The sequence below is a fragment of the Berghia stephanieae genome, chromosome 8, assembly GCF_034508935.2.
Source record: "Berghia stephanieae isolate SIO BIC M18660-M18661 chromosome 8, UCSD_Bste_1.3, whole genome shotgun sequence".
In the NCBI taxonomy this organism is placed as follows: Eukaryota; Metazoa; Mollusca; class Gastropoda; order Nudibranchia; family Aeolidiidae; genus Berghia; species Berghia stephanieae.
In genome coordinates, this window is record NC_088367.1 from 19,582,552 (window position 1) to 19,610,376 (window position 27,825).

General features: G+C 37.1%; 1 protein-coding gene across 1 annotated transcript; it reads left to right on the forward strand.

The window, feature by feature from the left end:
* LOC144978315 (uncharacterized) lies at positions 1 to 26,952 on the forward strand. The gene is made up of 14 exons (XM_078924186.1): positions 1 to 203; positions 574 to 603; positions 913 to 978; positions 4,686 to 4,931; positions 5,562 to 6,404; positions 7,093 to 7,371; positions 8,184 to 8,235; positions 11,853 to 11,929; positions 12,580 to 12,634; positions 13,204 to 13,271; positions 14,609 to 14,758; positions 15,760 to 15,835; positions 24,059 to 24,162; positions 25,270 to 26,952. The coding sequence occupies exons 1-14, from the start codon at positions 141 to 143 to the stop codon at positions 25,885 to 25,887; spliced, it is 2,727 nt and encodes a 908-aa protein (XP_078780312.1). The 5' UTR covers positions 1 to 140; the 3' UTR covers positions 25,888 to 26,952.
* The last annotated feature ends 873 nt before the right edge of the window (positions 26,953 to 27,825 follow it).

The following is a 27,825-nucleotide window of genomic DNA, read 5'->3' on the forward strand; positions in this document are numbered from 1 at the left end:
CTCTTGAAAAAGAGTGAGTCGGTTTACTTTCCAAGTAAAAGCTTTCCCGTTAGTTCTTGTGACTATACTTCTAAGTTGTCTGTGAAATCAAAGAGTACAGTTTAGAAAAGTGTTTAAAGTGAAATTCAAATGTATGAAAAATGTCAAGAATAGAATTAGATGCCATTCAGAACAAACTGAAAACTGCTATTCAAAATCATCAGGTAAGAAAGTCGTGTTGCTGACACCCTATCGCCCTCGAATTATTGATTTTCTCCATCTCTACTGGAATCTCAATCTTGAAAGTGTAACAAAGTTATTTGTTTCATAGTTTACTGTGTTTTAACAAAAGTTAATCGCTTTCGTTTATTCATATTCCATATAATAAAGTATTGTTATAAAGTTTTAGATTCTTTAAATTCGGATTCAAAATTAAAGAGTTGCAATTGCCATGGTTTCGGTGATGGTTTGACACTCGCAAGTTGGCCGACTTTGGCTTGTTTTTCTCATATTTATCGATTTTCTGTTCGGAAACTTCGCGCAGTGGTTTACGACTTGTTAAAGCTTTAAGAACTGTTTTATCATTCATTTCAGATTCTTGTGAAGACAAAAGGAGACCAGCAGGTAATTTCTCACTCTCATTTTGTCCCAAATTAATTGTTGAAAATAATTTTGAACTTGAACTGTGAGGGTGTGATTATCAATGAAATGAAATAATAATTAATGAGCTGCTTAATAAAATCTTCATCCTCAAATTCCTCTGTTTCTTGTGTCGGAATTTGGTGTCCACCACTATCGATTTTTGTTGTGTAACTTTTCTTTTTTTTTTTTCTTAAAAATCTGGGTTACTTATAATAATTACACATTTTATTTTCTCAGAATTAAAAATAGTAACAAAAGAGAAACGTCTTAAATTTACTTAATTTATTCCAGAATGTTGCTTTCAAGAGTTGTTTGAAAGAACTTCAGGAGGAAATCAAAAAACTCAGTGAGGAACAAGTAAGTTTTTTTTCCTTCCTTGATGAATATTCTTTAGTTTTATTAATAATAATAAGCAAGTTTCTTTACATAAAGAATTGTAGAACTTCATATCACTGTTTTAAAATAATTCTCCCTGAACTTCTCCTCGTGTCATAAATATCATTGCATTTCATTTATTTTTCAAGGTTTAAGACATTTTTTTTTATCTTCTTTATCCTACTAGTTTAGATTACCAAAAAAAAAAAAAAAAAAAAAAAAGAAGGGGAAAAATGACCAGAATCCAATAGTATACTAATGCCAATACCACGTGTATGACTGACATTATTGTAAATTATCTTATTTGGTCTTTATATATTGATATCAAAGAATTCAATCAAAACCTAAATTCCTGAAGAAATTTAAAACAAATGTCTTACAAATGGACACCAAAGAAATCTTTTTTAGTAAAGGGTTTTGTCATTTTGCACATCTGACTGTATATTTAACTAACTCCATTTGCTACACTTTTAATAAAATAAACCATATTGATATTTTTGAGAACAGGTATGAAAGTTATTTATAATCTGTTTAGCATCTTTCCACATGACGTTTTATTAAATTGACATTGTAATTAATTAATTTGAAATCAGCTTAATAAAGATAGTAGGTAAAAGAAGTCCATCGATTAAAGAAGAATAAGAAATAAAATGGTATCCAAGTCCTATTCGGAGGAAATGGTCTTACATATTTGATTTGTCAGAGGCAAATGTCACGGTGATAAACTGCCGAAAGAAATAATGGAAAAACTAAACATATTTTGAAAGGTGTTCAAAATTTTTGACTGTTGCATTTATCAGGGCTGATGATCTGCCCAAATTATTTGATAATTGCCAATCAAGCTTGCCAACCAATGTGAAATAATGACATATTTTGATAAATAATTTTGTCAAAAACGAGCAAATATGGGAACATTTACAAAATCATGAACAAAATAAAGTTGAGCCAAAACTGGATCAGTCACTGAACATATGTTTTTCTCGTATTTTAGCCATTTTTAGGGATGCGGAAAGATGCAATTTGAATAGAAAGTCAGGTTTTGAACTGTGAAATGACATGCATGCCCTCCTGCTCGTGGCAAACTGATTCCCCTTATCTGAGTTGAATTCTTCAGAGGCCCCCACAACCTAGCTATAACTACTGTCCTTCTGTATCATTTGACTGTTCTGTTAAGTATCATGTTGGAAACTGTCAGATTGATTTTATTTATTTTATTTTTTTTTTGGGTGAGACATAAAATTTTATATAAAATATTTATTTTTCGATCATTTGAGTGTATCTCTTATGGCAGAGAGGGGGTCCTGATAGCTCAGTTGGTAGAGCACTCGCTTCACATGCAAAGGGACCGAGATCGATCCCGGGTGCAGCTGAGATTTTTTTCTGATCCTCCTGTCTCCCCAGCAGTGAATGGGTAGCTGGGTCTGTTAGGTCTGGTGGAAAGTACTTTGCAATATATTAGCGTCCTATCCAAAGGATAGCAAGCAATTGCTATTGTCCATTTCATGCTATAGAATCCGGGATAATCTCAGGCTCCATGGGCCTTATGGCTCTGAAGGACTACTTATGGCGGAAATCCTTTGTAAGATACTGTCAATTAATGATACTAATCATATTATCTTCAATGGCATGTATTTGCAAAAGGCCCCATCACTGCAAATGTTTAGTTACAGTACAACAATCAAAACAGGGAACAGTCACAGATTACTTTGACAAGCTAGTGCATTCAAAGCTGTTTTGAAAGTTTCCACGCATTCAACTTCTGTTATGTCCGGTGGCAGGGCCAGACATTCCAGTCATTTATTGTTCGTGGGAAAAATATGTGTTTGTTGTGTCTGTTCTTGTAATGGTTGTATGTATTGTGATGCATTGTATCTATGTGTAGTGTATCTATCTGATTTGCTTTTTATGTAGTTTGGGGTGATGATGGGTGCATTTGGGTCCTTTTTTGTGTAGGGATCACACATAGCACTGGCATATTCTAGTATTGGCCTGATAAGCGATGTGTACACATGGGCTTTAATTTTTCGTGGACATTGGTTTATGTTCTTTTTTTGTTCTACTTTCTTTTGCGGTGATATGTTTTAAATCGGTTTGCCATTTTAGTATTGAGAGGACTTAAAGGTATTTTATGGAGTTGACATGTTGTAAAAGATGATCATGCATTGTGTAATTGTGAGGTTAAGGCTCTTTCTTGTTTGATATTGATATGACATAGCATTTTGATGGATGTAATTTCATGTGCATGTATCTAACCATGTCTTGAGAGAATCAAGATCTTTTTGGAGTTCATGTGCATCTGCACTACTATCTATTGTCCTGTAAAGAAGGCTATAATCTGCAAACAGTTTAAGCCTTGTTTGTGGAGATAATTTGTTTCCAAGGTCATTTATGAATATCAAAAAGCATAAAGGCCCAAGTACTTTCCATGTGGTACTCCTGATCAGACATTATATTTTTCGCTTGAGATTCCATTAATGACAAATTTGTTAAGCTGTGTGTAGTTGTTGTATGAACTGTTACTCAGCAATGTGGAGTGGACTGGGTGAATGATAATGTGAACTGATGTTATTATCAGCGGTTGGTAGTGTAATTACTGTTGTTGGTGGACGTTTCTTGAGTAGTTCTCGCTTGGTTTGTCTGTGTGTTAATCTTTACAACAGTTGGTGCAGGTCGTTGTGAACTGTGTTTAGGTGTTGGTCATTGTCCTGTCTGAACACTAATTTTCCTTTGTTTAAATTTTTTATTTTTTTATCTTTAAAATTTTTTTTTGCCACCATGACATGAATTGATCACAAAATTATAGAATTACTAAAGTTAACAAGCACAGTGAATAAAATTATGGCTATGAATAAATTGAAGTTTAAAATTGCTTGTGTTGGTATAGACATAATAAAAATGATGAATAAATATAAACATCACTTCTAAAATCCAATATGAACTATTTAGTCCTATGCACAAGATGCTAACGAATAAAATGATTTTAGATGTATGGAGATAGAACCTGTCGATATATCACTAAAATAAAAAATGATCACAGATATTGAAGCCCGTAAGGCGCACTATACATCATCCATCATTGATCTAATAAAACAATACCATGAAATGAGTGTTTTGGAAGTTCAACTTTTACCTATTATACCTTTTATTAATAATAATAATAATAATATTAATAATAATATTAATAATAATAATAATAATAATGATAACAATGTATATATAATACTAATTGAGATAAAATCACTTGTCCACAAAATAAAACAATAAATACTTAAGGGTATTTTTCACAAGACATGGAAAATGTCAACCGGTTTTGGAAATAGTTACTTTTAAAAGTGTGAGTGAGTTTATTTTGGATTGTTGTAATTGCATTAATTTTGTTGTTTAATTGTTCTTCTTCTTCTTCTTCTTCTTCTTCTTCTTCTTCTTCTTCTTCTTCTTCTTCTTCTTCTTCTTCTTCTTCTTCTTCTTCTTCTTCCTCTTCTTCTTCTTCTTCTTCTTCTTCTTCTTCTTCTTCTTCTTCTTCTTCTTCCTCTTTTTCTTCTTCTTCTTCTTCTCCTCCTCCTCCACCTCCTCTTCCTCCTCCTCCTCTCATCATCATCATTAATTTTATTGTCATTATTATTATAACTATTATTTCTATTTTACAAAAAAAAAGCATTATATTATAACACTTTATTGCAATTGTACAGAAGCAGATAGTTGTTAAGCTGAGGGAGAGTTTGGTCAAGTCGTCTGCCCAGCCCCAACTAGCAGTAGCTCAGCAACAACCACCGTCAACAACTGTAACAAGCATTGTAGGAGGTGAAATGTCTCCAGTTTTGGATCGACAAACAGTAACAGCAGCTATTGGACAGTCTCGACTAATGTACCCGACACAGGGAGGTGCAGCCATCTTACCTGTAGGAATGGTTGCTCTTCCATTGGCACATGTTCAGGTTTGTGACAAGTGTTATGTTATGGGATGGGGACTTTTGATCTCCCATGTCGGATGGAGAGGTCACTATTGCTGTATTCTGTCTATAATGATATCTGGATTTTATCTAGATTATTTAGATTAGAACATGCTAAGACCATATTTTCAAGTCAGACGATCAGAGCAAAAGTGGCCTTTATTCAACATGTTTCGATTACACATGATGGTAGGATACAAACATTTATTAGTGGGTACTAATTATATGACATTATAATGCTAAAACTCACTCCAGTGGAGCCCTTTCCCTCAGGAGGGATGAAAAGAGTGAAGCAGATCAATCATCAACCAATGTGAAAACTATTGCTATAATGTATATAATCATGTTTTAATTGGAAAAAAAATTCCTTGATTGCTATTTTTTCTACATATTTTTAAAGTGTCCAAAAATGCCATCATCAGGTGTAAGGAACCCTTGAAAATCCCTGTCTCAAGTGAATTTACACTAGTCCTCTTTCTTCGTATTGTCAGCTCGACCTTTAGCTTTTCTGGAATAATTCTTTTTTTAAAAAAACTTTTGTGACTCTCAGTCCATATTTTTTTTTAAATAAAATACTTTAATATAAACTTTAAAAATTTCCTCTTCAACCAACAGCGTCCAACTTTGGGTGTGACGTTCAATGCAGGACGAGGACAGCTTTGTACTCCTACGGGCAGCATTACATTACAGCCTGGTGATTATGCTAATGCAGTAGTGGCTGCTGCTGCTGCAGCTGCTCAGCTTCCATCAGGACTTCATGGTGGAAATAGTATCAGCATACCTATTAATAATAGCATAAACACCAACAGTACCAATATTGCCCTGCAGAATAGTATAGCCATCAACAACATCACCAATGCTATCAATGTCAGTACATTGAATGGTAACATAGTCAGTGGCAGCATCAACATCAGTGGGTTAAATAATGTTAATGCCCCTACGATCAGCAACCTCAATCCAATCATTGGATCTGCTGGGGTAGCAGCACATGCTTTAGGAAACATTGTAATCGGTTCCAAGTCACTGACACAGCTGAACAACAACAACAATGTTGCTTTAACCACTGTCGTAAACTCACAAGGAGCTGCCAGCATAATGACAACAGAGAATGGAAACACCACTACATCACAACCAAATGCTTTAGCTAGTGGTGTATCATCATCTGCTGACCAAATTATCGCTTTGGCCAATGGATCCAATCCTCAACTTCCTGTTGCAGTGTCTTCAACTCCAACATTTAGCAGCTCAGGAACATCCTGCATTACAGTCGCCTCCCATTTAACCACTTTACCAACTGTTGCCAAAGACCAACTAGCTGTTTTGCAGCCTCAAATTCCTCAACAACAGCAACAAATAGTCCAATTACCTCAAGTCATCCAACAGCAACATCTAATTGCTACTTCTGCCAACTTTCCAATCAAAGTACCTCATTATACAGCAGCTCCGACTAGAACCACTGTGAGTTTTTTTTTTGTTTTTTTTTGTGTGTGTGTGTGTGTGTTTTGGAACTCCACCATAATTTTAATGGTCATTCATATAATTAATGCAAAGTTCCAATAAGAGTTTATGGATAAGTAACAATTTCTGTTGATTTGCCTTTGTTTATTGACCTAGCTTTTTGGTTATTTAGTTTCATTTGTTCACATGTTTCACATTCATCATGATAAAGAAGATAATCAATATTTATTTTAATCTCTTAAAACATTCTTCACATTTAAGTTTCAAACATTTCTTAATTCCGATTTTTGTTACATTTGGATCATTGATTACACAGTGCTGATGGTTTTCCTCTGATCCACGGAAATCCTTGATTTTGGAGTCTGAGGAGGAACTTCCTCCTTTTAAAAATTAGATTTTCCCAATCAAATGTATTGACAGTGAAAGAATTGATGTGTGGTGGAACAAATAGGTGCAGTTTCCCACTCTCCAGAAGTTAGCTAAAGTATCAATGATAATTTATCTTCTCTATTGCTCTAAAGTGGAGGTTAGTGCAGTGAAAATGAGGTTTAAAGGCATTAGTTCAAAAATTTCCCATCTTTTTCAAATTTGTTACCACCAGCACTGATTACAAGTATAATATGTAATTGTAAATAAAAAGTGTAGAATTATGAACATTTTTACCCATCTGTTTCCTGATACAATCCAGTACTGTAGCATTGCCCCTGCTCCTGGACCGACCTTGCCCACTCCCTTGGCCTGTCAGCCTGTGCCTTCAACAATCACCATGACCTCAAGCGGTATCAAGAAGCCTGATGCATCAGTCAAACAGTCCGTTTCTAAGATATCAACATTGCCTGTACCTAGTGCAGCTTCTTTAGTAAATAAGGGCAAGGCAGTAGCTACAACAACCACAAAAACCGATTTACCCTCACAACCAGAAAATCAGCGGCCTATAGTTAAACCTATAACAGCAGAAGAGGACAAAGTAAGTTGTAATGCTGTGTTTGAAACTTGACTTTTGAATGTTTTGTCAAATTGTTTGTTCCACTTTGGTAAAGACTTTCATAATTGGATTTGTAGAGTTATGATAAACTCTCTTGAATATATATTTTCGTATTCATTTTCTATTGCTAAGATGAAATCTGCAGAGACTCTTACTTTCCCATGGTGGGCATGAGGTCACTTGCTATGTCTTCTATCCCTCTGTATCTGTTTTCCGAGTTGCTGTCTGTCTTTGTCTTGGAATAGGATTACTTTGTTTTGTCCGGGCCCTTTCCGGAGTCCTTGGTTGAGATGGAAACAGTCAAATGTATAGTTCAGTTTTGGGAGATGATATTTTTTTTCCTTGTGTAAATCATCTCTCTGTTATGCATTGTTATTTATTTATTAATTTTTTTTTTTATATATATAACTATAATGATAAACATTTAAGTGTATTCCTCTTGTGAATGTGTCTGGATAAAACTTTTAGGTGATCTCAAGCTAAGTTCACTGATAGTGTGCTCTTGGAATCTACATCCGTTCCCTATTTGAACTTATTCCCCTTTGTCTTCCTTTTTCTTGGGTACGTTAATTGTAATTCTAGAACTTTTTACTATCCCATTTTCTTCCATTTTGACTGGTGCTGATATTACCTAAATGTGTTGCAAGCGCTGTAAAACCCTTAAAAACAAAAACAAACAGCTTCCTTATTTGGAAATGTAATTTATTGTTAAAGTATTCAAAAGAGATACAGTGAAATTAATTCACCCTCCTTTGGATTTTTTAACGTTATTTAAAAACCAAATATTATTTCAGAAGCACCGGTTCATGAAAGCACTGGATTTGTATGCCCCAGAGATGTTAAAAGGTAAGATTTATATATTTATTTATATGAATCCTTTGTTATAGTTATAGAGGAGCCTCAGGGGAATTGTTTTATTTCTTAAAACTCAGTTGTTTTGGACACGGCGTCTAAACTGCACTATAAATCTGACCGTTTAGTTTCCCGCTGTTCCGAGCGCCGACGTAACCTCACCCGACAGGTAACCGGGGTCAACAGCGGTCAGCCGATATCAATTCCCAGAACGTAGATTTGACGTGCATTGGGTGATACCAATGGATGATTTCCGTACCAATTAACCTCACGATCTTCGTGACAATGCAATTCCACCCAAAATGCAAAGAATTCTCGCAGACTTACTCTTTCCATCGGTCCAATTTTTATTTCAATATCTCCAGTACTTATTCCACAAGCCGTGATTCAAATTCGCCTATTTTTCTATAACATTTAAATAAAGTTACTTGTAATTACCTCAGGATTCTAAAAAAACGTTGCTATAAACTTCAAATTTTTTTGGGTGTGATTCACAAGGCACAAGTTTTACTACGAAATGAGGTAAGTTTCATTTACTCTTCAGTTTTCATTATTTTGTAATGATTATTTTTCCGCGGTAGGTCAGGTAATAATGATATTACCTCTTTAGCCTTGTTCTTGAAACGTATATTTCGCTGCGTTTTTATTGTTAATTATATATATATTTTTTTTTTCAATGATGAGTTAATTTGATTTTTAAATTGCATAATTTGAATTATCTTGCTAATGTTTAATTTTAAATGACATTGCGTGTTGGGCCTCAACTTAGCTCAACTGCTTGTTAGAATTTTCCTCCCCCCCCCCCCCCCCCCCCCCCACCTTTTCTTTCACCAAATTGGGTGAATTATTTGGTTTTTCTTGTTCCAAATTTTATGTACGCTGTTATGTATGCATGGATATGAGACGTAATACAGAGTGTTTTAAAACTCATTTTATTCATTAATTCACTATATCATTGCTTACATCGCTCAGTCAATTTTGAATTTTGTCTTACAGCATGGACCACACAATTGCAAGTCATAACCAAGCAGTGAATTCATTATGTAGGACATGTGGTATGATTTGTTTAACACAGAAATAGAAACGTGCCCGCAAGAAACCATTTAAATGTTCAAACTATTCTAATGACATTCTTTTAGTCTATGGGACTGACACGGCATTGGACAAGCAAGGAGCACACTCATAATTTATGTGTAAAAAGTACACATTATAAAGCACATTGAACACACGACTCATTAGCTTCTTTGTATTTTCTCATTGCCAAGACGCTAATAATAAATAAATCAACCTTGAAACGGGTTGCACTTGCATGTTTGATATCGACAGAGTAGAATATAACAACAAACTCCAAAACGCAGGAGAGACTTTCAAATCTCATGCACGAGCCACTCACCCTCAGGGATGGTCCTATTGCCTCTGAATTGGACAGAATACCGCATTACACAACAGGCTTACCACAGCAGGTCATTCATTGGCAACCACTGCCACAAATACTTACAAGAAAAAGTCTACACTTCCAATTATCCAACAAACAAAGAACTGCACCCACGACTCACTCATCATTGACGACGCATGCAGTATTGGATTAATTTTCGACAATATAAACAAGGCCTATAGTCATGTGCACAACTTTATATCACACACAAAATCGATCAAAGCAGACACAATCCAATATATTCAAAGTGCAATAAAACATTACACGGATACATACAGAAAATATTTTCCAAACAAAATAATCCCAAAACACCTCCTTGAGTACCACTGCATACCACACATCACTCAATATAAGTTTAGACTTAGACTTCTTGGAGAACAAGGCACAGTGAACTGTCACCAAACAACAGCAAAATTGGAAAAAAAGAGCATCCGGCATTATCAATGATATGAATAAAATGCGATTTGTCATCAACGCAATGCAGTTAAAGACCAGCCCCAAACTACACTGACGAGTTTGAATGCTCGTAGCGGATATATTTTTGTTGAGGAAAAATACGTTTTTTTGTGAGGAGAAGTATCTACATCTTGTCTTTATAATACATAAAAATCAGACAAATCCATAGCAACGTTTTTTTTTCTCTAATTTTTGAAATGTTGCACCCGCTATATTTTTTGTGTAATTTGTTACCGTTCATTGATAACTTATATTGAGAAATCTAGTAATACTATGAAAAAATAAAAAACACACAGTAAAAGAAGAAAATATAAACTTTTATACCAAGTAGTGATATTTCAACTCATTCAATATGGGTGTCGAACAGACAATAAAACAAAACATTGTTAAATTGAGTGAAACGGCAATCCCCGTTAGGTAAATTCCTCTCGGTGATTGACCGCTCACCGTGACCGGGTCAGCAGGTGTCAGGAACGGGATACCGTCTCAACTAAACTGTTGTCGTTGTGTACGCTGTGTGGACACTGATCAATATTTTTGGGGCCAGGCGTCTTTATTACCGCAAAATTCTTCAAAGTAAAAAAAAACAAAACAACAAAATCCTGCTTGATGACTGGTAACATTGAATCATTATGGGACAATTTTTCTCAGAGTGTTTTTGGTGTTTTTGATTCTATATGGATGACGGGTAAGCTAGATATGAGAGTTTCAAATTCCTGCATAGCAATTTTTACACTTTCAAGGAATGACATTGTAATCCGAAATTGATACTTTTATTTTATAGTGTCTTTGGTCATACTCTTTCTTAATGTGTCAAAATAGCAGTGGCATTTGACATTTTTTAAAAAAATAGCCATCATTATGATGAATTACTCTTTAAAAGAATAATTCCCTCTTTATATGACTGCCTTTACATGATTGATAAAAAGTGTATCCACAATTAGCCTGTCCAATCTTTGGACTTGCCATTGTAGACAAGGGAAGTTGTGCTAGCTGTGTCTTCTATCCACATTAATCTGTTTTCCTTTTTCATGCTGCTTTCTGTCTTTGTCCTAGAATACGCCAGGAGGGAAATAGTAAATGCATGTAATATAACATTTCTTTGTAGGTTGGGATGGGGGGGGGGGGGTTCCCCGTGTAACTAATAACTAATGAATCATCTACCTGATCAATACTATTAAAGGTATTAATTGTTGAGATGTATTTTTATTTGAGTATTTCCCTCCTTTGGCAGGGATCTACTAACTGTGTTTGGATGGGATTTTTAAAGTGATCTCAGACTAGATACAAACTTAGATTGCTATTGGAATTTACTTCTGTGTCTTGTATGATGTTGTTCCCCTGGCATTGCTTTTTCTTGTGTATTAAAATGTGTTTTAAATCACCAATCCCAAGAGATTATTATCATGGCATTAAAAAAAAAAAAGAAAAGGACCTGTATCCTGTAATTTAAGTATTAATTTCTATAAAATCACAAGGAAACAAGGAAAATGTGTGTCTTAAACAGTTTTTTTTGTCAATTCATCAGTAATTGTTTGTCTTCTCTTAAAGTTCTGAGCAAGCCATTACCTTTTATTTTATGTTGTTCTGGGTATTTCATCCTACCCCAATTTTCTTTCCCTTGAAATGTTTTGGGAGATTCTGCAATTAAAATTATCTTGATTTATTTTGTGTTATCTTTTGGTTTATATTGTTTATTTGTTTATTACACATCTCCCAGATCTTCTCCATAAACGCAATGAAAGGAAAAGAAGGACCACGGCCAATCCTCATTACAGTATAGGATTTCAAAGCCATGTAAGTCTAAATAAAATCATTGCAGGCTGTATGGTTCAGACCATGTTCTGTGGAACTAGTCATATTAATCACTTTGCTCAAATATATCCTTTGCGCTGTAAGACCCATGGAACTGGTTGTCTATCTCAAGGAACTTTCCACAAGATCTAAATAAGTCCTGTAAGCTCATTCAACTCCCATTGACAAATTCCTTGAAATAATTGAATAGAAATTTGAAATTTCTTATATTTCAATGGAATGGCTTCTAGTAAAATATGTGTTCTACGATTGGTAAAATGTGTATTTGCAATTAGCCTGTCCGAGAAACAAAGTTTAGCACTTACTCCAATAATATAAATAGGAAAAAGTTTTCTATGAAGAAATATTAAGATATTGGCTACACCTGTAGAACTGTCTCAAGAGAATTCAGGATTTCAAATTTTTATTTATTATTTATTTATTTATTTGTTTGTGTTTTTTAATTTAAAAGAAATTATTGGAGATTCAATTATTTTTATTTATTTTGAATGGGAATTACCAATGCTTCAATATTTGTCACTTTTTAAAATAGTTCTCGATTGAGGAATGATCAGATTAGTTGTATTACAGATGGTCAATGTCATTAATCTTTTTTACATAGTTTGGATCAAATTATATTTTTCAATTCACAGAGGTGGCAAAGAAATGAAATCATGACAGATGCTCATCCTTTCAAGAAAGCTAAAGGTGATGCTTCTAATATAACAGAAGTTTTCATGTCTAAATCTTTCAAGAATTTTGGTTTTTTTTTCTGATAGAAATCTATTTTTAAAAATTATTTGTAAAATTGCTTTGCATGCAGTAGAGGCACATGTAGTAATGATGATAATTATAATTAATAAAAACAAAACAATCTTAATGAAAATAATGATGATAATAATAATAATAATAATAATGATAATAATAGTAGTAGTAGTAAAGTAGTCCTTCAGAGCCTTTAGGCCCATAAAGCTGTTGAGTTTATCCCAATTTCTATAGAGTGAAATGGACAATAGCAATTGCTTACTATCCTTTGGATAGGATGGGGGTCAGAAAAAATCTTGACTGCACCGGGGATCGATCTCAGTCCCTTTACGTGTGAAGCAAGTGCTCTACCAACTGAGCTATCGGGACCCCTTATAATAATAATATAGTAATGATTATTCGTGTATTTTCGAAGTTGCATGAAAACTGATATAAAGTAAAGTTTGGTTAAATCCTCCCCTTCTTTTTTTTTTCTGTGAATTGTTTATTTATACGTTTTCCTTAAATTTCAGTTGGGAAAGAAAGGAAACCTATGACAAAGCCATTCCCATCTGAGAGTCCGGGTAAAAGAGACAAGATGGTAAGGTCTCATGAGTTATTTGTTTATATTTTATTATTATAAGTTACTTAATCTCTCAAATAAAACATCATAACAATTGGCTTTATTTAAAAAAAAAAAAAGATTTAGTTTTGATAAGAGTTTAATGGTAATAGTAATATATATACAGTGGAACCTCCCGATAACGACATGCCACGGGACCGAGTTTTTATGTCGTTATCCGGAGGTGTCGTTATTTAGAGATTTCCAAGATGGCGGACAAAGTGGGCGTGGTAAGGCCCGCGGGACCAGTTTTTATTAACATTGACAAAACAAAAAAAACATTGTAGTGTATTCCTCTTAGAGGGTTCTTGTGCGTGTGTCTGGATGAGTATTTAGGTGATCTGAACTGAGTAAACTGATAGTGTGCTCCTGGAATCTACATCTGTACCCTATTTAAACCATTCCCCTTTGTCTTACCTTTTCTTATGTCATTTCAATTGTAAATCTAGAATGTCTTTACTATCCAATTTTCTTCCTTTTTACTGGCACATAGATGTGTCACAGGCGCTGTAAAACCCTTTAAAACAAACAAAATTCCTCCTCCTCATCCCACAAAAACACTACTACTACTACTACTACTATACCACTACTACTACTACAACACGCACACAGTATTATTATTATCATTATTATTACTACTTCTACTACTACTACTACTACTACTACTATACTACTACTACAACAACTACTACTACTACTACTACTACTACTACTACTACTACTACTACTTCTATCACCACATAATATCACATTTTCCAAGATTTTGTGTTTACTTGCTTACACTTACATTTATACCTTGGTTTTTATTAATGCATATCAGCCAAGATTCGTCAAAAAAGCTGTGTTCCCATTGGTTCAAGCAGGAATCGTTTTTATAAACTTTTGAGTACTCATACTCGGTATTTTTAGTATCAGATATCTACGACAACTGCCGAAAATCGCCAAAATGATGTCGTTATTCGGAGGTTTTATTAAAAAGTGCGTCGTTATTTGGAGGTTATTTTTACTGATCTTAAATAGAAAAAAAAATCGGGACCACGGGTCAATGTCGTTATCAGGAGGTTGTCGTTATTCGGAGGTGTCGTAATCGGGAGGTTCCACTGTATACTCTGTTTTTTTTCTCCATTTCTTTTAAGCAATTTTATTGAGTATGTGACATTTAAAGAGATGATTGATTTGTTGTTTATATAGGTAAAGCTATTTGTCAGTCACATCATTTTGTTAAATTTACTTCAGTATCTTCTGGCCCCGACTTTTCTATTCATTATTCTTTAAAATGTTACAATCTATTCTCTTTTTTTTTTTTCTTCCGCCAGTCTGACAGTCATGATGACTTTTGTGCTGCTTGTGGTAAAGGGGGTCAGCTGTTGATGTGTGAAACATGTCGTCTCGTTTACCACCTTGATTGCCTGAAGCCACCTCTTACCGAAGCACCAAAATACCCTTGGAGTTGTCCTAAATGCTTGGTCAGTTTAACCTACAATTTGTAATGGTTTTGCTGAATTAAAGATAATAATAATAATGGCTTGAGAGCACTTTCGTACATAATTTAAGTTTTTAATTTTGTTAATTTTATTATTTATTACTTATACAAAACTTCATTACAAAGTCATTAAATTCTTAATATCTCATTATTTTGTTTATTAAGATTAAATAAAATCCCGAATGAATATTCTTATTTCTGGAATCTAAAACGAAGGTCAGTCTGATTCTTTATGGTAACGATATGTATGAAATTATTTTATTATTTATTTTTTAAAATATTTATTGATTTATTTTGTTGTTATTTATTATTACTGTTGTAGTTTTGGCATTGGAAAAAAATCCTGAATTCGAAGTGAAAATCCTGATCATTCACTGTTTTGCTAGCATTATGATTTGTCAGTTCTATGTACTTCATGCACCCAATACAAAGAATTACTCTTCATGATTTTTGAAGTGCTTTTTAGATATAGGGTCAGCCGCATCTGATGTAAGGAATTTGACCTATTTGAATTTGATTTGTATCACTCAGCTTACCTCCATAGAAAGACTGATACACAAAAACACCACTTATTTCACCGTTCACTTTTCATATGGAATCTGGTAAAAAAAGCAAATTTAGACAAGTTGTCCTCAAGTTCTTTTTAAAAACTTCGAGATGGAATTTGCCTGAGGCTTGGTGGGCAGCTGTTCTAGAATACATGGGTTAAAATGTTTCCCCATCTTACCTGCAGTCTGATTTTTGAGGGATTTTCATTTCACAGGAATTCCTTGAAGATCTTAGCTTTATGTTTTTATTTTTATAAACTTAAATTTTTGTTTGTTTGTTTTATTAAGTTATATATATATTTTTTAAATTGTTGTTTTGGACAAGATTTAGGCCAATAAATGTTTATATATTAAGACCCCTAAAGCAGATACAAATTTTCTAAATTACTAGGGATGTGATTAATAGGGATTACAGTTGTTTTTTTTTATACCACAGGTGTCTGGTAAAGGATCTGCTAACTTGAGCAGTGAGGCATTATCTAAAGTTCATTCATACATTGGCAAACGTATAGGTAAGAAGCAGGGCTGGCATTAGACTCAGACTTGATCTGCAGATCCCAGAGTCTTCCTCTAGCGAGTCGCTATCCCATCTGTGAATGAGGAATACAAGTGAGAAGTTAGAAACAATGTATCCGAGTCTGTGAAAGCTGGGGATGAGAAAGCGGTGTATCACCATGCCTAGAGATACCGGAATATAATCCGGTCCGGAGCAAAAAATTCAGGGTTACTAGCAACTTCTGTTAAATTTTGATGAGGTCTTATGGTTCTAAGCATAGCCCCCACCACTTCAAGTGTCATCACAAACATCATAGTATCAATTTCTTTGATACAACTCCCACCTCCTTCATCTTCATGATCAGCATCACTACCAATACCACCATTACTGCAACTACCACCACCACATCATCATCATTACAACTTCCAAAACTACCACCACATCACCATCACCGCCATTACTACTACCACCACTATTACTACTACAACCACCACCGCCACCACATCCATCACTACCAATACTACTACAACCACCACCACCACATCATCATCATCATCACATCACGGACCACTACCACTAAAACCACCACCACCACCTCATTATCATCACTACCAATACTACTACAACCACCACCACCACATCATCATCGTCATCACATCACGGACCACTACCACTAAAAGCACCACCACCACCTCATTATCATCACTACCAATACTACTACAACCACCACCACATCATCACTACCACTACTACAACCACCACCACATCATCATCACTAACACTACTACAACAACCACCACCACATCATCATCATTACCACTACTACTACAACTACCACCACCACATCATCATCATTACCACTACTACTACAACCATTACCACAACATCATCATCACTACCAGTACTACTACAACCACCACCACATCATCTTCACTAACACTACTACTACTACAACCACCACCACATCATCATCACTAACACTACTACTACAACAACCACCATCACATCATCAACAAAATAAGTTCAAATATTAAAAAATCCATTAACTGCCATGTAAATGATATTGACAATGTAGATCTTTTATATGAGAAATTTTGTATTAGTAAAATAACAAAAATATTAAATAACCAGTGTGCAGAAATTCCTCTTTCAACATTGAAATTCCTCCGAGAAGTGTCTGAAATTTCTGTGAGCCAAATTTAAAGTTGGCATCTCTGCCACGACAACATCACTACCACTACTACGACAACCACCACCACCGCATCATCATCACTACCACTACTACTACTACAACCACCATCTCTTTATATATATATATCTCTCTCTGTACCCCGTGTGGTCTCCGGGGTCCCTCAACTGAGAGGGAAAAGAATTGAGCCACCGTAAGCTCATGCGTGTCGTAGAAGGCGACTAAAAGAGCCATTCTGGTTTGGTGGTAACCAACGAAAAACCACCCGACTGGTGAGAGAAAAATGGAGAGACACAGTGGCTCCACAGACCCCCATACCCCAGCCCTTTTTATGAGAATGGCTTCATTCAACCATTTTGCTATTTTTCTTGTCCTGGCAATCATCCCCAAACTTTTTCTCCCCCCAAATCCCAAGAACGTAGTATATAAAAGATGTTTTGAGGAATGACGGTTTCAGTTTAAAGAGAGCAAGGGAAGGCGATGGCATAGCACAAATCCCACCCCCTTTTACCATATTTGAGCTATGATTTCCATTCCATACCCCATTTCCCCAATGATTCCAAATTTCCCTTCCTTATCAAAATTGAGTTGCCAGGACAGAGAGAGAGAAAGAACGGAGGAAAACAAGCCTTCTTAACTGTCTTCTATCCCCCAGTATCTCTATACCCTGTACCGTTGAAATAGGTTCAACGAGGAGATATTCCTTTCCAAATCCTGCACAGCAGGCACCTTTCTGCTGAGGGTGCGCAGTTCCGAGAGGACCCCGATAAGGAGGAGCTATTGATCCTGGAGGCTGAGGGGGGTTCACCTTGCGAGGTGTTTCTACCCCAACACTCCTCTTTGGCTTGACGCTTCTCTAAAGACGGGTGGGTAGCCTACCTTGTAGATGGCCCGAGCTACCCAACGCAGAGATGCCAAATCTATTTTTTGGCACTCCCCTCCATTTAGGCAAAGAGATTGGAAGGACTAGATTTAAAACCATATCTAGTTCCTGTCCCCCATGAAATTTCTTTTTAATCATGGTTTGTCATCTCTGAATCAGCAGTCAGTCTTTGTGCAACGCAAAGATTAGGGTCAATCCGAGAGAAAGGCCTGGAGGCGGGACGTCCCCCAACTCCACCCCTCGAGTCCTTTTTTTTTTTTTTTTTTCCCCAAGGACCATGGAAGGACAAGAGGAGGCCAGACTTGAGGAGTATAGCTTCGGTGAGTGCCTTACCCCCCAAGTGTGGGACTGAGCCGTGCTAGTGGGCACAATATAGCCGGGTTGAATAAAAATTTATATATATCATGGCCAAAAATATGAAAAACTCTCCCCTTAAAGCCCCACCCCAGACAGGTAAAAAAAGAAAGATAACTGCCCCGATGACTCTTGATGACTTACCAGGAATGGCAACCCCAAAATTCTCGCCGTTCCTGGTAATTCAACCGAATGAGGAAAACATCAAACTGAACACTTTGAGTATCTTCACCATCAGCAAGGCACTCAAAGCAAATGGCGCCGGTACACCAAAGGCAGTGAACAGGAACAACTCTGGCACTTTAATGATACAAGTGCAGGGTCGACAAGAGAGTGAGAACCTCTTGAAATGTACCAGATTCTCTGACATCCCAGTCACCGTTGAGGCTCACAGGAGCCTCAATAGGTCAAAAGGTGTCATAAGAAGCAGAGATCTGGTAGGCTGTTCGGAGCAGGAGATGGTTGAGGAACTGGAGGGTGTTGTCGAAGCTCGGCGGGTTAGCATCCGCCGCGGCGACGGCACAATCCAGACCAACACCTGGATCCTGACTTTTGACAGCCCGAGACCCCCGTCGAGAATAAAAATTGAATACCTCGACTTGGAGGTTCGGCCTTACGTCCCGAACCCCATGAGATGTTTTAACTGCCACCGGTACGGCCATACTAAAACAAACTGCCGCCGTAAAGCTCATGCCCCCGCTGCGGCAAAGAAGACCACAATGAGGAAAACTGCAAAGTGGACCCTTGTTGTCTGAACTGCCAAGGCAAGCATGCAGCACATTCGAAAGATTGTCCTAAGTGGCAAGAAGAAAAGGCAATCTTGACATACAGAGCCACTTACGGCGGTACGTTTGCTCAGGCAAAAGCAGTGATCTGCCCCCCTCGGCAGGTCGCTGCTTCTGCCAAGAGTTATGCAGAAGTTGCCAGGGCTGCTGGTAATAACCAAAACAGCCATGGCAAAATCGCACAGACTAGAAAAGACAGTCCTCAAAAGAAAAAGCCATCAAGACCTAAAAACAAGGTCGCAAATGTGTCAAAAAATCTTTTTGACACATTGGAGGTTCAAGATGTGGAACCTGCAGCCCCCTCCACATCCACCTCCAAGGCGACCTCCACCCCCCCTCCTTCCCCAAACAAAAAAATTCTCCCCCTCATGGGCGTGGATGTTGGACCCACCCCCCATCTCCATTCCCGTGAGCCCTCTCTATCCCCCAAAAACAAAACTCCACCCCTTCCCAGAATATGGAGCCACCAACACCAGTCGGGGGATCCACAAATCCCCTGAGGGGCCTCAAAGCCCCAAAAAATCTAAGAACCCAGAGGGACCTAAAAATCCCAAGGGTTAAAAAAAACTCAGCCCTAAAAAAACCGAGAGGCCCTCCACAGGGCCTCCTTCTCCTATGGAAGTCTCTCCTCCTAGGAGAATAAAAGTAAAAGGGTTGAAGGCAGGCATACTGCCTAACCTCCCCACAAAAAATTAGGATACCTAGTCAGACAAGATTAATTTCCTGGAACATCAGAGGGATCAGATCAAATAGAACAGAATTGGACCTCCTCCTCCAGAGGAATCCTGATGTAGTCTGTCTGCAGGAAACAAAATTACCAGCAGACGACTACACAGTAAAAGGATATACGGCCAATCATCTGATTCACTCTGATGGCCAGATAGCGTGTGGGGGAGTTTCAATTCTCACGAAGAAGAGCACCCCCCACCGCTTGATACCAATGAAAACAAATCTACAGGCAATAGCAGTGAGAGTGACATTGCACAGACCAATCACCATCTGCTCTGTGTACATCCCACCAGATCATCGCCTCCAGTCTGCCGAGCTAGAGGGAGTTCTAAACCAACTCCCCCCTCCCTATGTGATAATGGGAGATTTCAATGCTCACAGTCCTCTCTGGGGAAACACAGACACAAACCAGAGGGGAAAGGCAGTGGAGGCTTTCATAATGAAAATGGATGTATACTTGGCAAACGGTCTCGAGGCAACACGGGTAAATATTCACAATCTTACCACGTCTGCCATCGATCTCACTTTCTGTGATCCTACATTAGCTCCAGAGCTCTCCTGGACTGTGATCGATGACGATCACGGTTCTGACCATTTTCCAGTCTGCCTCGACATCACCCCGACTTCAAGGGCCCCACAGCCCAAACGTTGGAGTGTACGGCGAGCAGATTGGGAAACTTTCTCACAGGAGTGTCACAGACTCCTTACGACAGAGGTGGACAGCTATGACAAATTCAAAAATATTTTAACAAATATCTGCAGCTCGACAATACCAACAACCTCTGGTAGACCGAGAAAACACAATCCCTGGTTTTCAGAGGAATGTCGAGCGGCCCTACGGGAGAAGAAAAAAGCATACAGGAAAGCGATGAGATTCCCAATCCCTGAGAATTTCGCAACATTTAGGAAACTACGAGCAAAGTGTAGGAAGATCTTCCGAGAAAACAAACGGAGATCCTTCCAAAACTTTGTCTCAAAAATAAATAGCCAGACACCCCTGAATAGGGTGTGGAAGATGTTACGGAAACTGAAGGGATCCGATAGTGATTCACTAAATCACTTGACACGTCCCGATGGATCCGTGGCTGAAACAGAACAAGAAATTGCCAACACTCTGGCCGAGAGGTTGGCGCACAGCTCCTCGTCTGCACACCACACACCACAATTTCTGCGCCATAAACAAAACGCAGAAAACACACCAATAAACTTTACATCTACAAACACTGAAGACTACAACAAACCATTTACACTTGAGGAGTTGGGTGCCTGCCTCCGTGACACAAATGTCACAGCACCGGGTCCTGACAACATCAGTTATGAAATACTCCGACATCTTCCACAAGATAGTCTGGTTGTCCTTTTGAATATCTATAACAAGATATGGACAACACAGACTTTTCCACCTAGTTGGAATCTGGCCACCGTGATTCCAATCCCAAAACCTGGGAAAGACCATTCGGACGCTTCAAACTACCGACCAATCTCCCTCACCAGCTGCCTATGCAAGCTGATGGAGAAAATGGTCAACAAGCGTCTGATGTTCTACTTGGAACACAACAACTCCCTCTCCGACCTCCAATGTGGCTTTCGAAAGAACAGATCAACTGTTGATCACCTTGTTCGACTAGAGAGCTTCATTCGTGAGGCCTTTGCCAAAGGTGAGCACTTGGTAGCAATCTTCTTTGACCTTGAGAAGGCCTTTGACACAACTTGGAAATTCGGAACCCTCAAAGATCTGCACAATCTTGGTCTACGAGGAAACCTTCCAATGTTTGTCAGAGCATTTTTAAACAACAGATCCTTTCAGGTCAAAGCAGGATCCACCTTTTCTGATCCATTTGATCAGGAAGAGGGAGTTCCACAGGGTAGCATTCTGTCTCCCATTCTGTTTGAGATTAAAATAAACTCAATAGTGAATGCAATGAGACAGAATGTTGACTGTTCCTTATATGTTGATGACTTTCTTGTATGCTATCGAAGTAAATCGAGTATGGACACCATTGAGAGACAGTTACAACTCCAACTAAACAAACTGTCGGAGTGGGCAAATCTCAATGGTTTCTCCTTCTCCCCATCAAAAACAGTAGCTGTCCACTTCTGCCGAAAACGCACCTGCATTAGACAGCCTGACCTTTATCTCAACAATTCCAGAATTGAGGTAAAGGACGAAGCCCGATTCCTGGGTTTGATCTTTGATAGGAAACTAAATTTCCTCGCCCATATCAAAGATCTCAGACTGCGATGCATGAAAGCAATGAGAATAATGAGAGTTCTGTCGAGCATGGAATGGGGTTCGGACACAAACACTCTTCTAAAGATATACCGAACCCTTATTCGATCAAAACTGGACTACGCATCTTTTGTATACGGCTCTGCAAAACCATCCTACTTAGGCATGCTGAACCCAATTCATCATCAGGGACTGCGCTTGGCACTCGGGCTTTCCGCACTTCTCCAGTGGCAAGCCTTTATGCTGAGGCAGATGAGCCACCTCTCCATCTCAGGAGGAAAAAACTGGCTCTCCAGTATGTTACTAAGGTCACATCGCTGCACGACAACCCAGCACACAAACATGTACACTACACGGATAGGACACTAGAAGAAAAATTTCGCAAGCACCCAAAAATGACACCACCATTAGGTTGCAGAATAAAAAAAGACATCGCAGACATGAACATCAGTCTAGATAGGATACATCCATACGTCCAGGCAAAGACACCACCATGGTCCATATATAGACCAAACATAAATTTGGACCTAACAAAACTAGAAAAATCACAAACAGACCCACATATTTACAAACAGACACTAAAAGCAATATTACAAACATACAAAAACCATACTCACATATTTACGGATGGTTCAAAGAGCGCAGATGCAGTAGGATGTGCCTATCACTCATCGGAAGGCACAGGATCACTTCGCCTGGATAGAAATGTTTCGATCTTTACAGCTGAATCGAGAGCAATCCTAAATGCTCTCCGTTTGGCTGAGAGATCGAATAAAAATAAATTCTTGATCTTGTCTGACTCGCTGTCCGTACTTAAGGGGATCTCAAATTTTTATTGCACCGATCCAAGACTCATAAGTATCTTGGAAGGTGCAAATAAATTATTTATTAAGAAAAAGAAAGTTTGTTTTCTCTGGGTACCTAGTCATGTGGGTATCCAGGGAACGAAGAAGCGGATCGACTGGCAAAAGAGGCGGTGAGCCAAGAATTACAAGAGGGCAGTAAAATCCCACACGCGGATTTAAAAATCAATATAAAAAAACATGTCCGAAAGGAATGGGAACGATCCTGGAGTCGAGATGTACATAACAAATTAAAACAAATTAAAAGTGACCTCGGCCCCAGACCCAACTCGGGGCTAAAAAGAAGAGACGAGGTAAAGATAACTCGACTCCGGATCGGACATACTGCCCTCACTCACCGTTTCCTTCTGGAGAGGGATGAAAAACCCCTCTGCAGAACATGTAACTGTGACCTGACAGTTCAACACATTTTAATTGAATGTACAGAATTAGAACAGATAAGGTCACAACATTATGATAACAGAGACTTGAAGTCTCTGTTCCAGTCGGTCGATCCGCTTACAATTTTAAAGTATCTGCAGGAATGTGAACTCCTGCAGAAATTGTAAATAGATATTTTTACTTAACAAACATGTAACTATTATGATTTTATAAAGATTTTATTACAACAGTACACGTTTTGATCAGCTGTGGCCCCTTGGGGCCGATAAAAGATTGATAAAAGACAGAAACGGGCGCTTAAATGACCTAAATAGTGTCGAAAGCGCCGTTAAACACCTAAAAACAAACAAACAAATCTCTCTCTGTCTGTCTGTCTGTCTCTCTCTCTCTCTCTCTCTCTCTCTCTCTCTCTCTCTCTCTCTCTCTCTCTCTCTCTCTCTCTCTCTCTCTCTCTCTCTCTCTCTCTCTCTCTCTCTCTCTCTCTCTCTCAGCCATACGGAGGGTGCTGTGTCAGTTGAATCCCAATTTTGGCTCTCTCTCTCTCATGCTTTACAGGAAGAACAACTGGGAACTGATGAAACAATAAAAAGGAAAGTAATTTCAAATGATTTAGTTGGATGTATACAAATAAGTATTTTAAAAAATGATATTCATAATGTGACTTATCTGTGCTGTTAATATTTGATTGTGAATAGGTTTTTCTTCCATTTGGCATTACAGGAAGTTTATAATTGTTTTAAGAATAACCTTTGCTAAGATTTAAAATCCATCCTCCTTCCCTTTATATTTTAAATGTGTCTTTTTATTTTTAATTTTCTCTATCAGCCAAAGAGGATGAAAGGAAGAAACAGCAAAGAAAGGGTGCTGAGATTCGCAATGAGAAGACTTTTCTAGACAATCGGTCCAAAAAGTTGGAGACAGAAATGAAAGTAGGTTATAATCTTATTACTCTTTCATGTTGCTTACTTGCTGCCTTTTTTTGCCCTCTGGCTCGTAGGGCAGTAATGAAAGAACTCCACTTGTCTCTGTCACAAGCCAGTCGAGGAAAAGACACTGGTGACTTGTTCCACCTTTTGATTTCCTCCTCCACTGTCTTTTGCATGTTTGTTTTGCTTTCTTTTACTTTTGGGTGTCCAGCAAAGAGCAACCTTAGGTATTTCATTGTTCCTTATTTGGAAAAAACATTTTTTCCAGTTCCATCTTTTTCTAGTGATCAGTGTTTCGAGGTTTTCTGTGTTGTACTGGGGGAGGAGGTTTGCAATAATTGTTTTAGACTATTTTTGTGGATACTATTTGGGTCATGTGCCAACACACTGGCCCATACAGGAGGGTTGGGAAAATGCAGATGTTGAATAGCTTTTGTTTAGTTTTAACAGAATACTGTGATGATTTTCATATCTTTTGCATGGATCTTATTCTCAGTACATGTGTGGCTTTGTTGAGGCCATTTCTGATGTCTTTGGAACCCCCATTGTCCCTGAAAATGCTTCCGAGATATGTGAATTGCTGAGTGGTGGATGGATCACCATTATAGGATTGGATTGTTAACATTCAGTGCCATCATCTCTGGGTTTCTAAAAAAGTTTACTTTCATAATAGATTTTACGTTATTGATGATTATGTATTCTGTAAGCATTTGAGTGTGTTCCTCTTAGTGGAATCCTGTGCTGGTGTTTGGATAAGACTTTTAGGTGATCTCCAACTAAGTACATTGATGGTATGCTCTTGGAATTTACACCTGTTCCTGATTTCAACCAATTCCCTTTTGTCTTACTTTTTCTTGGGTGTTTTGATTGTAAATCTAGAATATTTTGACTTCCATTTTCTTCTTTTTACTGGCGCTGATATGGCGTAAATGTTTCGCAGGCCCTTAAAAACAAAACATATGATAGACCGCCACTACCTTGTTGACTCTATTCAACACTGCTCTCATTTTTTTGAATTTTTGTGTTTCAATACTCAGTTGTAAAGAATAATAAATGAAGTGACATTTTTCCATATTGTTGACTAATACTTTTATTCTCATCCCAACCCAGGACCAGAGTGATTCCAAGAGAAAACTGGATGAAAAAGAGAAACTGTCGAAAAAGGAACTTGATCAACTATCAGTGCTTGTTCAAAGTGTGAGAGATAACCTTTCCTCCATTAGCTGCCCTGTATCAAAAACAGGTTCTTCGAAACTGACTCCAGTTTCATCTTTAATTCCTGAAAGACAGTTATCATCAAACAACCTTCAACTCTCATCATTGAATGCTAAATCATTGAGCTCTGTGAAAGAATCTCAATGGAATGAAAATGTTAATTCAATAAATAGGGAAATAAATTCAAATAGCGACGATTCACCTCAAGCTACAGTTATTGGGGATGATCGAATTGTATTGGAATTTAAAGTGTCAGCAAAGGAGTTCAGTGAAATTGAAAATAATTCTTCCAGAAGTGGTGTGCCAATGGAAATTGGTGAATCAGCTACAGAGAATTCTAATAAAGAATTTGAAAAGCATACTGCATCAGATTCATCACTCACACAAGCTACTCCGGTCACCTCACTACTTCAGCCATCATCTCAGACTGTAATGAATTCTTGTGACGAGTCTTTAAAACAAGCTGTTGTCGTACCCGAACAGCAACAGCAGCAATTACCAATTTCTTCATGACGAATTCAGCATCGTCCTGTGAAAAATAACTCTAGTATTCTTTAATTGTTAGTTTAAACAAGGCGCCTTTAAAGAAACCAAATCAAATACATTGTTGAATGTAGTCATTTTGATTTTGATGAGATTTACTTTATCCAAATTCTTGCTAATGTTTGAAAACTTAAGACAGATGAAGAATAAATGTTGATATTTATCTTATATGAATGAAATTTCATATTTTCGTATATGACCAACTGTTCAGTGACCCTATCATTTTTTAATAATTGAAATCTTTGTCTGCGTAGTTGATAATAATATAGAGCCACTTAAAACTAAAATTTACCCCAATTCAAGTGAATTAGATATTAACAGTTGCTAGCTATCATATGTATGGGACATAAGACTTTCACAATACTTTACTTCAGGTTTAGATTAGATCTCAGCACCCCCCCCCCCCCCCTCACACACACACACACACACATACACACCCCACACTTTATTCACTGTGCAGTTGACTTGTATGTTTGGAAAGTTCCAGATATATGTCAGTACCTTTATCTTAAGTCCTCCAATAATATCAAAGCATGACTCTGGTTTTCACAGCATTGGCAGCATCTGCATTCCAGACAAGTGAATGATAACAAACCGCCCTTTCCTTTAGTTAGAAATACAGTGGAGATGTGCAGATTTTCCTCAAATCTCATGCTCATATGATTCAGTTCTTATTGGCAAGCAGTATGCTCATATGATTCAGTTCTTATTGGCAAGCAGTGCAGTACATAAAATATGATTTAAATAAACCTTATCATCGATGGGTTATTTTTAAAATAAAGACCACAACAAATTAAACCTTGCACGCTGCCTTTGAGTATTTGAAAACTTTTAGTGGAGAGGTGCATTGAGTGGAGTCTTATGAATTGAAACATTTCTAATGAGCATCGTATATAAACATGTATATATGTTTCTTGTTTACCTGAAAATACCTCGCCTTTATCATTTTGTCATTTTTTGAGTGATTTTATCAATTGTAACCTTTTTTTTTTTTTTTTTTTTTTAAATTTTACTTCCCCCCCCCCCCCCCCCCCCAGATTATGATGAATTTTTTCACTTTTTAATTGGCATCATACCATTATTATATTTTCCCTTCATTGTACTAGGATAAAGAAACAAAAAGATTAGTATTGTGTCATATTTGTCTTTTAATACCATGCAGCATTTTACAATCAAAGTGTTTTACTTTTTCTTTTATTCATCACACCTTTATATTTGAAATAGTCAATGTCAACTTTTGAGAAAGACCTTTATTTTGATTCTTAAGTAGTTTTAATAGTGACAGAGAAAATATATATTGTTATTTTGTTTTTAATTATCTTTTATTACAAGGAAGTATTGGAACTGGGTGGTGATATCAGCTTTCTTTTGTGGTATTACTGTCTCTTTTATTGCCTTAATCTATCTGGTTTTATGTGGGCCTTGGTTTGGATCCTTTACATTAGGGAGACAGTCAAATATGTTCAAAGAAGATTGGGTTGGTTTTTTTTGTTTGTTTTTTTTTTTTTGTCTTAGTATATCGGGTCTCTATTTTATGTAATTTTTAGTTATTAATATGTTCAACTTACATTTTCCTTTGTTCTCATAACTGCAAGTAGACAGATCTATTAGATCATGTTTTCGACTATCTCATTGTCTTCCTTCTTTTCCGCTGATGTAATGTAAAAGTGTTTCAATCACTGTTACACTCTTAATAACAAAATCATTGCATCCCAATATTGAAATCAAACAAGATAATATTGTAGTTGTTTTAAATTATCATTTTAAAAGGCTTTTTCTTTTCAGCAAAAGTGATTTATCCATTGCAGTTTTAACTGATTGGAATTGTAATTTTTTGCTCCCAAATCCCCTTTTGTCAAGTTTCATCATTGCCAGACGTGCAACTTACTCAGATTTTTGGGGGCCAAA

Coding starts and splice junctions, on each gene's coding strand:
- LOC144978315 (XM_078924186.1), top strand. CDS start 141: ATGTCAAGAATAGAATTAGATGCCATTCAGAACAAACTGAAAACTGCT. Junction 14,759..15,759: donor GGAGTTGTCCTAAATGCTTG/GTCAGTTTAACC, acceptor TTTATACCACAG/GTGTCTGGTAAAGGATCTGC. Junction 24,163..25,269: donor AGTTGGAGACAGAAATGAAA/GTAGGTTATAAT, acceptor ATCCCAACCCAG/GACCAGAGTGATTCCAAGAG.